This window comes from Castanea sativa, chromosome 10 (assembly GCF_040712315.1).
Source record: "Castanea sativa cultivar Marrone di Chiusa Pesio chromosome 10, ASM4071231v1".
Classification (NCBI taxonomy): domain Eukaryota; kingdom Viridiplantae; phylum Streptophyta; class Magnoliopsida; order Fagales; family Fagaceae; genus Castanea; species Castanea sativa.
Genome location: NC_134022.1, coordinates 36,309,016 through 36,324,555, shown reverse-complemented (window position 1 = coordinate 36,324,555; position 15,540 = coordinate 36,309,016). Strand labels below are relative to the sequence as shown.

The 15,540-nt window shown below is 30.8% G+C and overlaps 1 protein-coding gene across 2 annotated transcripts; it reads left to right on the top strand.

The window, feature by feature from the left end:
* Nucleotides 1-10,013: 10,013 nt before the first annotated feature.
* LOC142613381 (protein YLS7) lies at nt 10,014-14,237 on the top strand. 2 transcript variants are annotated; one of them, XM_075785715.1, is made up of 5 exons: nt 10,014-10,282; nt 10,593-10,710; nt 10,827-11,559; nt 12,035-12,309; nt 13,119-14,237. In XM_075785715.1, exons 3-5 carry the CDS (start codon nt 10,845-10,847, stop codon nt 13,926-13,928), a joined length of 1,800 nt encoding a protein of 599 aa, XP_075641830.1. In that variant the 5' UTR covers nt 10,014-10,282; nt 10,593-10,710; nt 10,827-10,844; the 3' UTR covers nt 13,929-14,237. The 2 variants fall into 2 exon arrangements, with proteins under 2 accessions (XP_075641830.1, XP_075641829.1); XM_075785714.1 differs by lacking the exon at nt 10,014-10,282 and having other exon boundaries at nt 10,610-10,714.
* Nucleotides 14,238-15,540: the final 1,303 nt, after the last annotated feature.

The window sequence follows — 15,540 nt, the reverse complement described above, 5'->3', positions numbered from 1 at the left end:
CCCCCACAATATATATATATATATATATATATATATATATATATATATATATATATATATATATATATATATATATATATGTATATATATTAGAATTGACTGGGGGTGGTTGTGCCTATTAATTAATATATAATATGATGATATGATATGTTAGGATTGGAGAATGTAAAACTTGGGTTTTATACCACATTATTATATAATTTTTTTAATATAGAAGAGGAGACTTCAATTGATTTATAAAGCTACTAGCAATTTATAAAAAAATTATAGTTGTTTTACTTTGTAAGTTTTAAATAAAAATGTCTTCATGTTGAATGTCGACAAAAACATTTTTTCTTATAAAATATCTTATTCTTTTTCAATTTTATGAAATTTGACAATGCTTCATGAAATTATATATAGATGATATATTAGTTGGTATTAAATGTTTAGGTTTAGTGCCTCCAGGCACACATATACAGGGGCCAATAAGTTATTTATTCATATAGAAAAAAGAAAAAGAAAAAAAGAAAGAGTTGTACATTTTTTCATCCACTTTTTAAGAAGCTTATAAAAAAATGATTGATATTAAAAATACTATAAGTTTTATTACGTAGGTCTTACAATTTGTCATGTCGGCTGATCCAAAAAAGTAATTCAAATATTGAATTTTATTTTTTGGTTGGAGTGTAACAAATAACATTATTTTTCACATCATTTTGTAAGTTTTTTATAGTGAAATTTATAATAATTTCAGCATTTTACCCAAAAATAATTATTGATTAATAGAAATCAAACTAATGGTCCATTTGGATTAAGTGGTAGAGAGGAGGGGTAGAGTAGAGTAGAGTAGATTAGATTAAGTCCAAAATTAGTCTATTTACAGCCAACTCAACTCTACTCTACCCCTTTCCTTCCCTCTCTCGATTCAAACGGCCCATAAATCACCATTAAGTACCTTCTCTATTTAAGATTAAAAAAAAACCATCATTAAGTAAATGAAAAATGCTAACTTATTACAAAATATTTACAATCTAATATGGTGAAAATAGACTGCTCCTACTTAAACAACATAATAAATGAATGTTTAAATCAATTTATTTTAATTGGTAACACATCAGTCTGTAAGGCACATATGATAAAATTTGAAATATCCTTAATATCAGTCAAGTGAATTATCATATAGACAAAAAGTAAGAATAATGGATTTGAAATATAAAAAAATTATAATACAAAATATTAACTAAATTGATTGTCAACAAACTAAATACTGTTAGTTAAGTGATTTTGAAATACACAAATGTTCACTTAAATTTTTTGCATAAAACCTCAAATTATATTGAGCCAGCCTTACCTACAATGCACTAAACACGCGGAGATGGTGATACATGATCAAAAGTGAACAAATATCATCACCTTAACAGTTGAATAAGAAATATGAAGTTCAAACTCCCGACAAAAAAATCATTGTAACTTATTCAAGCAAAATGGAGGGGTGAAAAACAAATATATAGACATTTTGGTGGTAAGAAAAAGGTATTTTAGTATTTATTTGTATGTATGATTACATATTTAGTCAACAGTTGTTGCCCCGAGTTATAAATGGTCTATATCCTTTAAAATGTTTCATTTTAGCATTATACTATTAAGTTTGTGTAAAAAAAAACTTTGAGATTTTGTTAAGCAATCAAAATTTAATAAATTCCATCTAAAGTTATCATTTAATCAAAATACTCACCTTAAAAAAAAAAAATTCAAAATACTCATCTATGAGATTTTTTTAGATAGCTGCGTTGCAGACATATTTTCAGGTTGGAGAGGCATGGGATTGTGGTTTTTTTTTTTAGACAAAATTAGACAGGGGGAAAGTCCCAATGGAGATTGTATTACAGTCAGTACAGTATACAACACAAACACAAGTCAAATGAAATCACAATCATGTTGACCTGACTTGTGTTAATAAGCAGAGAAGTCTCAAGTCAAAGCCACCGCCAGCTGAAGCCCTACGCTAACCATGTTGCTGTTTATCAAATACTATTTTGCCGAAGCCCTACCTACTAGCTTTGGTTTTTTGGCAAGGACTTTAGGCGAAAGTTTTTTCTAAAAATATTTATTAATATAAATCTTAAAAGCATATGTTAGTATAAAACACTTTTAATAATATGCAACTAGGAAGAATCCAATCACTAATACTATGGTTTGGTTTGGTGAACCGAGGGATTTTTTTCAAAATAACACAAAAACTCAAACAATTTCGTTAGTTATCACGTTTTCAAACTATTTAACAAACTAACATCTCGAATTTAAGGGAGTCGATTTTGTTGTGCTAAATCAAGTATAATGAACTCGAGTTCTATGCATGGAAATCGAGCATTACATACTCGAGTTCCAAGAACAGATCAGACAAATCCGAAGAAACCCACTACACGAAGAAACTACACGAAGAACTATATGAAGAAGGCAAAACCAAAGAAGAAAACCCATTTGCTCTCTCTTAACCAAATAGCCGCCTATATCAGCCTTTCACTGGGTGCAGCCTCCATCATCCATGAAGGTGACTCCGACCAAATTGCCTCCCTTCATGTCTCGTCGATCTCCAAACCCACAATTTCAAACCAACTCACAAATGAAACCCATAAACGAAACCCAACCTCAACCACCTTCTCAAAGTCAAAATTAGTTGTGAGTTCGCCCTCAATTGTGGTGGTGGTGCTTAACGGTGAAGGAGTGAGAGAGAGAGAGAGAGAGAGAGAGAGAGAGAGAGGAGAACCTTCAATCCCCAACCCACAACTCAAAACCGGTTCATATCTCATTGATGAAGATGATCGAGATAATCTACTCAACATCGAAGTATAGGTCATGGTTGTGGGCCTGACGTCAACGATAGTAGGGTCACACATTGAGAATGGGTTACTAATATGATAGTTTTAATTTTTAGATGAGTATTAGAATTGACTGGGTGTGGTTCTACCTATTATTATTATATATATAAAGCTATTAGCAATCTATAAAAAAAAATTATAGCTGTTTTACTTTGTAAGTTTTAAATAAAAATATCTTTATGTTTAATGTTGACAAAACATTTTTTCTTATAAAAATATCTTCTTCTCCTTTTTCAATTTTATGAAATATCAAATATAACAATGCTTCATGAAATCATACATAGATGATATATTAACTGGTATTAAATGTTTAGTTTCAGTGCCTCCCGTCAAAGGTTGACCCTAGGCCTAGGCTAATTAGGTCATGGAATATGGCCCTCCTATAAAAAAAAGCACACAAATATGGGAGCCAATAAGTTATTTATTCATATAGAAAAAAAAGGAAAAAAAAAAAAGAGTTGTAGATTTTTTCATCCACTTTTTATGAAGCTTATTTATATATATATATAAATGATTGATACTAAAATAAAACTACAAGTTTTATTAGGTCTTACAAGTTGGAGTATCACTAATCCAAAAAAGTAATTCAAATATTGATTTTTGTTCTTTTGGTTGAAGTGTAACAAATCACATTATTTTCCACATCATTTTGTAAGTTTTTTTATGGTAAAATTTATAATAACTTCAGAATTTTAGCCAAAAATAATTATAGATTAATAGATATCAAACTAATTGTCCATTTGGATTGAAGGGAAGTAGGATAGAGTAAATTAGAGTAGATTTGACAAAAAATTAGCTTATTTGCAGCAAACTCAACTCTACCCCCTTCAATTCAAACAGGCCTTAAAAAATCACCATTAAGTATCTTCTCTATTTTAAAAAACCACCATTAAGTAAATGAAAAATTCTAAATAATTACAAAATATTTACAAACTTATATGGTGAAAATAGACAAGTGCTACTTAAACAACATAATAAATGAATGCTTGAATCAATTTATTCTAATTGGTGACACATAAGTCTATAAGACATATGTGATAAAATTTGAAATATCCTTAATATTAGTCATGCTAAATTGTCATATAAACAAAAAGTAAGAATAATGGTTTTGAAAAAAAAAATTTATAATACAAAATATTAACTAAATTGATCGTTAATTAACTAAATACTATTATTTAAGTGATATTTAAATACACAAAGGTTCATTTAAATTATGCTTAAAACCTCAAATTATATTGAGCTGGCCCTACCTCCAATGCATTGAACACATTGAGATGGTGATACATGTTCAAAAGTGAATAAGTAACATCACTTCAATAATATAATAAGAAATATGAAGTTCAAGCCCTCTGTCTACACAAAAAATTATTGTAACTTATTCAAGCAAAAAGGAAGGGTGAAAAACAAACATATAGACAATTTGGTTGTGCAAAAGGGTATTTTAGTCTTAGTCTTTATCTGTATTTTTTTGGTTTTATCTGTATGTTTAATTACATATTTAATCAACAATTTTTGGCCCAAGTTATAAATGGTCTATATCCTTTAAAATGTTTCATTTCAGCATTATACTATTAAGTTTGTTTTAAAAAAACGTTGAGATTTTTTTACGCAATCAAAATTTAATAAATTCCATCTAAAGTACTTATCATTTAATCAAAATACTCACCTTAAAAAAAAACTCACCTATGAGATTTTTTTAAGATAGCTGCGTTGTTTTCATGTCATTTTAGTTAAGGACACGTCCCTTCCTCCCTTTTTTGATAGTAAACTTCAGCCAGAATATAATGGTAATGTAAAGTTTACCCTCCAAAATGGGCTTGTTTCTGTGGAAAAATGGGCAATGTTTAATAAGTATCAACTTGGTACTATACACCACACCAATAACTCGAATTCATAAACAATGATTACAATTTACAAGTGCCTTTCCCAGCATATGAACCAAGAAAAAACTTGATAGAAAGGAATAGCTTGGGCGATCGTGAGGGTTGGGCTTGTTTATAATGTGAACAAATTTGAAATTTCCATGTCAAACATAAAAGTATTAGGAAACATCTCACATTTAAGAATTGATAGCTCTACCAAATTATTAAATAAGCAGGTACAATTCACATCTAAGTATTAACTACTATTCTTAATTTTTTTTTTTTACATTAAAAAAGCACAACTTGATAAGGTGTGGGATGCCTCTCTTTTTTTGCTCTTCACCTATACTGAAAATGCATAACCACCATGGAAGGCGCCAAGAAAACCTCATCTGAGTGCTGATTTTAAGTAAACTATTTGGAAACCTCTCTCAGATTAGCATTGATGCTACATTTAAGCTATATCAACAAAATGAACAAACACAACTCTTTTTTCTTTTTCTCTTTTAAATGAACAAATACAAAACATATCAAATCTAATAGGTGTCAATGCCTATCAATCTTTACAAAGGAAACTTGTATATAAAAGAAACTCATAAATCATAATGGGTTTAATTAGTTCAATTTGTAAAGTTTTTTTTTGCCGAACAATGGAAAGTGGATTCAAATCCACCTATATACAAAAGAAATTCATTGATTTATTGATCTAATAACAAAGAGTAATCATTATAAAATAAACACCATAGTTTTCAAATTCTCATATCATAGCTATAGAAAGGAAATAGAAATTAAAATCGTTTATATAGGTACTATAAAGCTTCTAGAATGCAACAAATTATGTATAAGTCTCTTCTTATCAAAAAAAAAAAAAAAATTATGTATAAGTCTCGTAATTGTTCAGGGTTAATATGTAAAGAATAAAAAAGTTTCCCAACTAAGAAAAAAATATGGAAAAAAAAGAGTTATGAGAAGTTTAGAATTAACTTAAATAATAAACTTTTATGACAAAAAATAATAAATATATCCATTTAAAAAGAAAAAAAAAGGAGAAGGAAAAGAAAACAATAAATTACTTTCCAAAAATCCTACATTTTATGATTGATTTCAAATTAAACCTTATAGTTTCAATTTTTTAATGTAAATACAAAGTTTGAAAACTATTACCAATTAAATCCTAGGATTTAAAAAAAAAAAATTAAACCTTAGTTAAATTCGTCTCAATTTAAACCTCCAATCAAATATTCATTATTCTTTAAATTAAACCATGGTTTAAATCCTACATTTTAAAAATATAAATATTCAATTTGAAACTATCAAAATTATAAAATTTAATGAATAACACAGTCTTAAAGTTATAAAATTTAATGTGGGTTCCAACTAGCTCAACCGGTAAAATCTCTGATGGTTAAATTAAAGATCTGGAGTTTAATCCCCGCCTACTCCAAAAACTGATTGGTGTCTTGGTCTAATGATAAAAAGCTATCATTAAGAGTAGACGCTATACGTTGAAACTCTCTCTCAAAAAATATAAAATTTAATATAAAACTTTGACAACCATACAATTTAATATAAAATTATCGATCAAGAATATAATATTTAAAATGTAACGAATTATGTATAAGTCTTGTAATTGTTTACGGTTAATATGTAAAGAATAAAAAAGTTTCCCAACTAAGAAAAAAATATGGAAAAAAAGAGTTATGACATGTTTAGAATTAACTTAAATAATAAACTTTTATGACAAAAAATAATAAATATATCCATTTAAAAAGAAAAAAAATGAAAAAGGAAAAGAAAACAATAAATTACTTTCCAAAAATCCTATATTTTATGATTGATTTCAAATTAAACCTTATAGTTTCAATTTTTTACGTAAATACAAAGTTTGAAAACTATTGCCAATTAAATTCTAGGATTTTTTTTTGTTTTAAAATTAAACCTTAGTTAAATTAGTCTCAATTTAAACCTCCAATCAGATATTCATTATTTTTAAAATTAAACCATGGTTTAAATCCTACATTTTAAAATTCCAAATATTCAATCTGAAACTATCAATATTATAAAATTTAATGCATTTGTCTTAAAATTTTAAAATTTAATATGAAACTTTGACAACCATACAATTTAATTTAAAATAATCCCAAAAGATCAAGATTAGAATATTTAAAATGTAACTAAAAATAAAAATAAAAAATAAAAAACCAATCATGTTATGTGCTAGTCATGCTGATGCAGTTATTGGGTAAAAGTCAAAGCACTCGGCACTTGGCACATGAACCAAGAGTACGAGCGGCGCACTCTCAATTTGATTGCCCAATGCCCATTGTGAATGTAGTCAAGACGCGCATGATCCAACGGGACAAGCTGCGAAACCCAATTAATCAATCCCTTTCAAAGGAAGGATAGGTAGCATTAAATTGTTCCACCTCCGTAATTGCTACGGCAACAAACAAAGCCACGTAAATAGAGCAATTAATGCTTCTAAAAATAAAAAATGGAGCTATTAATAATTCACTAGTGTGTAACTTGTGTATATACAGCCGTTAAAAAAAATACAATTACACGCGAATACATATAGACATTTTGATTTATGCACTTAATAATTTATTTACCACAAAAATTAAAAAATTAGATAAGATACGTTGCATGATATTAAACTCCAATTAAATTTAATTTAGAAGGATTCAGATCCTCTAGAGTTCCTAGGTACTCTACCAAGTAGAGTTCATTAAATCTTAACCACTCTTTAATGATTTAATGGTTTAGATTCTGCCATGTCAATTAATAATATTCTTAAAATAATAAAATAATGTTGTAAACAAAATAATTAAGATGATTGTTAATGAAATGCTGACATGACAAAATCTAGACCATTAAATCATTAAAGAGTGGTTAGGATTTAATGAACTCTACTTGGTAGAGTACCCTAAGAACTCTAGAGGATCTGAATCCAATTTAGAATCTAATTGAATTTAAATAATTTAAATTTTGCATTTAATAATTTATTTGATACACAAATTTAAAAATTAGATAAAATATATGGTGTAAAATTAGATTCTCGTTTATAATTTAATTGAATTTTCTTTCTAGCTATTAATATATATGTAGATAGAATTTAGCCAAAAAAAAAGAAGGTAGTTTTCAACAAATGCATATGACCTTTTAAAAAAAAAGGAATAATGCATATGTTTTTTTTTTTCGAAGACTCCTCACTTTCAACTTCAAGTCACTTAGTGGGGGTCATTAAAAAGAGGAATAATTGATGGGAATCATTTTCTAAATTAAATTTCAGAAAATAAGTCTTTATAAACTCACAAGAACGAGTCAATATTTGGTTTTGAGGATTCCCATTAATAGTTTTTTTTTTTTTGGGGTTGAGTACATTATATTCATTAATAGATGATTTTATTGGTTGGTATGTCTATGTTTATGTTTTAAATACTTAAACAAAGATTGTTTTCAATGTGACAAAAAGATTAATAAATATCTATTTTCCCCCTCAAAAAAAACTAATATCTATTTTTTGTTTTTTCAAAATAAGAAAGAAAGTAAAAGGCACATTTATTTTAAACGTGTGAACAAATTTACAACCATTGTAACCATTTTAAGTTCATTTATTGCTATCCCAGCTTCAAGGGTCTAATTGCTAATGGGGAATAAAATGCAAAGAGGTTATGCTTGCTTAAGTTCTTCTACGACCATAACATTTTTTTTAAACAACCATAACAAAATTTAGCAAAAAGTCAATGTGTCAATTAACTATCAAACTAAAAGAAAATAAAATTATACGAGACTCACCATAACTCAAAATAAATATGTTATAAAAATGTTGTGATATTTTGTTGTTCTTCTAAACTTATTCTTCTCATTTTGCTACAAAAAGCAATGATTATTATTATTATTATTATTATTTTGATAATTCAAATTTACAACAAGGAAACGAGAAATTTGAACCATAAACATATATGTTAGAAGTATTGGGAAGTGCCAATTGAACTAAAAGATTATTGACAAAACATTGATTAATTCATCTAAATAAAAAAGCTAGCCAAAAAAGCAGTAAAAGTGAAGGCCATTTCATGGATGAATTGAATAAGAAACTTTTTGTACATTTAATTTTCTCGCTTTCTCTTAAAAGTTACCATAATTTTTAATTGAAGTTATGACGTGACTTTATATTAAAATATCATTTTCTCTCCATTAGGTGTGTGTGTTTACTTTTCACAACTTATAGAAAATTGAACAAAGAGAAAACACGCGTATATCACGTCGCTATATGAGGACATTGTCTAGTCAATTAATTAAAAGCTCATTTCCCTACTTTGCCATTTCTAGATGATATAAATTTTAGATCCTAATTTTCATTGCATCTTTTTTTAAATTATTATTTTATTATTTTTTTAAATTTTATAAGGACTCTTCTTTTATTAGACACTACTCATTAAAGGATCCCAATTTTTATAATTTCACTCCTTAAAAGTTACTATAATTTTTAAGTGAAGTTTATGGTGTGACTTTGTATTAAAATATCGTTCCTCTCCATTAGGTGTGTGTGTTTACTTTTCACAATTTATAGAAAATTGAACAAAGAGAAATTCTTTGTTTCTTAAATGAAGGCCAATGATTAATTAAAAGAAAAAATAGTGTAATTCATTCTTGCTTTGTCTTAAAAGCTCTCACATAAAGACAAATAATGCTTAAAACACCACTTTTGGCACTACTTTGTGCCACAACTCGTTACATGACGAGTTATGATTGGTATAGAGACACACCCTTACAAAGATACAAATATTTTATATAATAATAATAATTAGCCTTATTACACGCTTGGCATGTGCAATGAGGGTTTTTTTTGTTTTGTTTGAGAATCTAATCTATACTTTGATAAAGCAATCTGAAAATCAATAGAAAAATGACCTTATTTTGTAGACAATGTTTTAATCAGAGTTAGAGTTGTATTTTTACCGAATTGTTCTTCACCTTTGTCTCTATTTAAACAATAGTATAGATAAAAGACATGAATGAATTTATTTTGGTGTAAAAAGCAATATTAAATTCGAGATTCCTCATCCCTTATTGCTAAGATCATTTAATACGATTTTAAATCTTAATCAGTTAAACCACTAATAACTGTAACGAGATCAGTTAAGCTAATACTACCACCTTTTTTACACTTTCAAAGGTTAAAATGATAATTAAAACAAGGGTACTTTAGTAAATATGCATCTCTCTGTCTCTACATAAACATTAGAGTTTCCAACCTAAATAATAAAACCTCGCTTTTTTTTGCTAACGATAACTCTCGGGGAAAAAAACATAGAACACGGGCGGGGGAAAAAAACAAAAACCAACAAAGAGGAAAGTTTCATAGAACCGTGTTCACATCAACATTCTCTCTCTCTCTTTTTTATTTTTTGGTTCCTCGTTCGAAATCGTACGGACAATCTAACCGTGTCTGTATTAAGATTTCACATTGCTAATTGCTAAAGATTTCACGGCGGCATTTCAAGTTCCTGCGAATTCGATATTTCCGAAGAATTTCACTTCCACGTGTCAAAGGTTATTGCTTCTTCGCCACTTGTTATTTTGCTTCTTCCTCCATTTCGATTACTCCGAAATTTCCTCTAACGTTAACTTTTCCTAATCAATGGTTCTTTTATTTATTTATTTATTTTTTTTTTTACGTTGGGAGTGAATTATGTCTTTTTTATGTGAGGTTTTTTGGGTTAAATTTTTTTTTTTTTGAGCGATGTATTAGTCAAAGTTTGATAAGTTTCGGTTATTTTCCAGATTTCTGATATTTCTATTTCCGGAAGTTTGTTTGTTTTGTTTTTAATTTAAAGTTCATGGTATTTGATGTGTTCTATAGGGTCTTTGCAAGAAAAAGCGGCTGTTTTGATAAGCATTTTTTTGAAGAGAATTGGAGAGCCAAAAGTCTGTGCGGATTGAGATTTTGGAAAGAACAAGTTTGATTATGTACCTTCTATGTATGTATGTGTTGTGCATTTAATTGTTTGTCGTGAATTGCTTTGCAGTTAATCTAGTTTTGGAAGCCCCCCCCCACTTCGGTGTTTTGATAATTTTTATTACTGTACGACTTTAGTTTTTGTTTGGAAAAGCTATGACTTGGGCCTCTCCAAAAGACTCTCCTAGAATGACTGCATATCCGCGCAGTGTTACTTGGATTGTGGTTTCGGTGGGAGGATTGGCATTCTTTTTATTTTTTGCTTCCTGGATTTTAATCTCGTACCCAATTGGTTCCACGGTTCGTTTGTATTTCTATGGTTTTGATAGTTCGCAGAATATGGATTTGACGATCTATCCAGGAAATCAGACTACCACCATTGTTCCGCGTGACGATAAGGATGTAAATATAGTTGTTAATAATACACCATCTGAGTCTGATTTACAAGTGCCTATAGACTCGAATGGTGGTGCATCGAGGGATAAGAGTAATTTGGCTCCCGAGTCTAATTCCCTGGTGCCCATCAGTTCGATGGATAAGAGTAATTTGGCTTCTGAATCTAATTCACAGGTGCCCATCAGTTCAACTAGTCCGCCAGTCTCTTTGGAGAGCAAGGAGACAAAAGATCATATAGCACCTCTTCCTGCATTATCTCCTGCTTTAACAAAACAAGAGGATGCCAAGCCTGTTGCTGATCCCTCCAAGAGTATTGAGATTGATGAACAAATTTCTTTGAGTTTACCAAATAAGTCCAATTCTGTAGATGTGGGATCAAATGATACTGCAGTTTCCTCTGATTCCAAATCTGGGGCGGGGCAAAGTTCTTCTAGTCAGTCCGGCCATGATACCAAGAATGCGCCAGTTGATACCGGTAGCTACAAACCTCTTTTTCCTTTTAAGGAATATTATTCTCATTTGGAACTCTTCAGATATTAACTTCTCAGATGTTGGTCTATCATGTATACCTGTTTGCTGAAGTGTAACTTGCTATCATCATTGGGTTTATCTGACAGCTATTTGTTAACTGTTCACTTATTATGTCTTCACTTGATGCTTCCATTTATTGTAAACTTACCTGATCTAATTACAAAATCTTCTTTCAGCTAGTAGACAAGATCAAAATTCAACAAATTAATAATTCTTCTTAGTTAGATAATTATTACCTTGTCCTTCATTATTATTAGTACCATGTCTTTCCTAACATGTTCCTTTCTATATAAATTATTATTAAATTCCTGCCATGAAGCTAAATTGTTCCATTGTTGAAAGGTATTACCTTTTCCCTTTTTTCTTTCTCTGTATCTCTTCTAAGCTTTCAGTCTGTATTTTCATTGTCCACTATGCAGGCTGTGATCTCTACCATGGAAGTTGGATTTATGATACAAGAGGGCCATTATACACAAACAATACATGCCCTGTATTGACACAGATGCAGAATTGCCAGGGGAATGGGAGGCCTGACAAGGAGTATGAAAATTGGCGATGGAAGCCTTCTCAGTGTGACCTCCCTCGATTTGATCCAAAGAAATTTCTGGAGTTAATGAGAGGGAAGACACTAGCTTTTATTGGTGATTCAGTTGCTCGAAACCAGATGGAATCAATGCTGTGCATTCTCTGGCAGGCAATCACCTTATACTTCATATTTAGTCATTTTTTAGGAGATTTAAAAAATAATTTTGGCCATTTAGAATTTTGTATTTTTAATTGAAAGTACTTTACTAAGGGTTGGCCGCATGTGTGTGTGTGTGTGTGTGTGTGGACTAATTCCTAGCCACAAACAAGCAGACGCACCCACACAAACGCAAAGAAAAGAAAAACAAAATGATGATGTAAATTTCTAAACCTAATTCGTATCTTATCCTTGTTTTGTCTTTGTTAGTTTAGGTTGTCTTTGGCTTGACTTGGCCTGAGTCAGTAGTTAAACCCTGTTAGTGTTATATCCTTTTAATGAATTGAATTTTAAAATAAATAAAAAAACTATTCTATAAATAACTTTATAGGCCTAGTTTGTGTTTGATCTGGCCTTGGGCTTACAGCTTTAGTCCCAATTTCGACCTAAATTAATTTCTGCACTCAGTTAATGTTGTGTATTTGTAGTGGCGTGTGGAGAAGTAGCCTACTGTTTGAGTATGATGGGAGTATTGGCTAGTTATTAGTATGGTTTACACTGTGCCTGACCTGGTCTGGGTAATTGCCATTGTTATTGACTTCCAGCTTAGTTTTTCAGGCTTAGATTGGACTAAAATATTTAAGCCCATTTTAGGCAGGCAAAATTTTAGGCTCAGTCGCTCAGATTAGTATGTTTACCTCTTCTATAAGAGCAAAGTTTACATGAAATGTTTTTTATTTGCATCATATTTGATGGTTCAGTTTTTAAGTCTGGCGGTAGTTTTTTTTCCCCTAATAGAAAATATTATGGAATATTTTCAGGTAGAAGCTCCTATAAACCGAGGGAACCGGAGAATGCAACGGTATTTTTTCAGGTCAACATCTGTAACAATTGCTCGGATATGGTCCTCATGGCTTGTCAAGCAAACATCTGAACCATTTGATTTTGCTCCAGCGGGAGTGGCCAAGCTACACCTTGACGCCCCTGATGATAACTTCATGGAATTCATTCCAAAGTTTGATGTGATTGTCCTGTCTTCTGGCCACTGGTTTGCCAAGCAGTCAGTCTACATCTTGAACAATGAGATTGTGGGTGGGCAGTTGTGGTGGCCTCACAAGTCTCGGCCTAAAAAGGTTAATAATGTTGATGCATTTGGGATATCTGTTGAGACAATTCTCACTTCTCTTGTTACACACCCAAGTTATAAGGGGCTTACCATTGTTCGTTCCTATTCTCCTGATCATTATGAGGGTGGGGCCTGGAATACAGGCGGGTCCTGCACTGGAAAGACAAAGCCACTTGCAGTTGGTGAGTTGGTAGAAAATGGCTTTACACAAATAATGTATAAAAAACAGGTTTCAGGTTTCAATCGTGCAATTAAGAAGGCAACAAACAAATCAAAGTTGAGGTTGATGGATATCACTGAAGCCTTTGGGTACCGCCATGATGGACATCCAGGACCCTATCGAAACCCTGATCCAAATAAGATCACAAAACGCGGCCCAGATGGAAAGCCCCCACCACAGGATTGCTTACACTGGTGCATGCCAGGTCCAGTTGATACCTGGAACGAAATTGTGAATGAAATCATTAGGAGAGAATATGAGGGCAATAAGGGCTTTCCATCATGAAGGCTGTTTTGTTGCCAAGCAGCCTGCATTGTTATGTTTCTGTAACTATAAGGACAATTGGTTCTGTAAGATATAATTTATATTCAGGGAGGTGGTAAATTTTGTGCATTTGTTCTTTCATTATTTAAAATATATTGTAGAGAAGCTGTTGTAACGGATGGGAGGATTAGCCGCTAGTATATGAGTTTTTCTTCTCTTCTCAATTATTAAGTCCACTCGTACTCTTGGTGAAACTAATTGCTGTTTTGCTTCATGATATATTGTATTGATTTGTGACTTCATCTAGTAGCACAAAGCTTTGCCCAAAAACCATCAGTATTGCCTGGCTATTCCTGAGAATTGGGTAGACAGAGTTACAGGATGCAAATTATGTTAATGGGTTTGAGCCAGGTAATAAGATAAGCTGATTGTGTCTTCTTTTTGGAATAACAGTTAAAATGCATTCCAACTCAGGTTTATTGCTGCCTTTTGAAGTTATGATGGATTATGGTTGCTTAACTTTTTGTGGAGATGCTCAAGTCAATTTCTGAACTTTGTCCTTTGCACATATGGCTCTCACAATACTGCATAAGACAAGGCATGGGCAGGTTAGGTGAGGGATTTCTTTGTTACATGTATTGCCGTCTACCACAACATTTTCCAACATGTTTAGACAAGATATTCCCTGTGAGTAGGCATGGCCTATATGCTATATTTGTATTTGCAAGTAGTCATGAAATTTTCTCTTTCTGGTCTATATAACCTTGTAATTTTATCTCAGATGCTTATATTAGATGAAAATCACAATTGAATTACAATTTATCACTTGTTCTTGTTCTTGTTTTTCCTGATCTCAGCGAAGTGATACTGATACCATCTCATAAATCTAATTGTAGCAGTTGCTTTAGCTCATCTTGCTTTTACACATTATTAGCTCTTTTCATTTAAATATTGCAAAGACACAAACATATTTTTCTTTTAAATGTTTTCTCCTTCCATATTCGTTTTTTCCCCTCTACAAATTGGTCTGAGGTTCTGCTACATACTATAGCAAACAAAGCGTATTTTCGATGTGATTGAATTTTCAAGCCAGTTGAACATGGGGATCAATGGATTGTAGGGGTACTAGATGGGTGCAAGTAGTGATTGCTCTTCTATGGATTTATTAATCCTTAATCACTCAAGAAACTTAGAATCTGATCGGCTGAATTTCAGTTTAGATCAATAAAGATCTGAAGAAAGCCAAAGGAACTGCCTTTTTGCAACTATTAACTGTGAGCCAGTCGTAGGATCTAAAATGCCATTCATTTGACAAATATACTATTCCTTTTCTTATTTTAGTTTTAATTGAGAATGTCAAATATACTATTTCAAATAAACAAAAGGAAGTAAGTTCTACCTAGTTTAACTGGTAAAAATTTTGATTGTTGAATAAGAAATTTGGGGTTTAATCCTCGCCTACATCAAAAACTGATTGGTGTCTTAGTTTGATGATAAAGAGCTATTAAGAGCGGACATCATAGATTGAAATTTTTTCTCAAAAAAACAAGAGGAAAAATTTAAATAAATAAAACCCTTAGCAAGAAATACATATAGACATGTTCGGTGTAAGTAAGTATGATGAAGATCATTA

Bases quoted from the DNA above. Each gene is read 5' to 3' on its own strand.
- LOC142613381 (XM_075785714.1), top strand. The intron at 11,560-12,034 runs GTAGCTACAAAC...TCCACTATGCAG, and splicing joins GAATGCGCCAGTTGATACCG to GCTGTGATCTCTACCATGGA. The intron at 12,310-13,118 runs GCAATCACCTTA...GAATATTTTCAG, and splicing joins TGCTGTGCATTCTCTGGCAG to GTAGAAGCTCCTATAAACCG.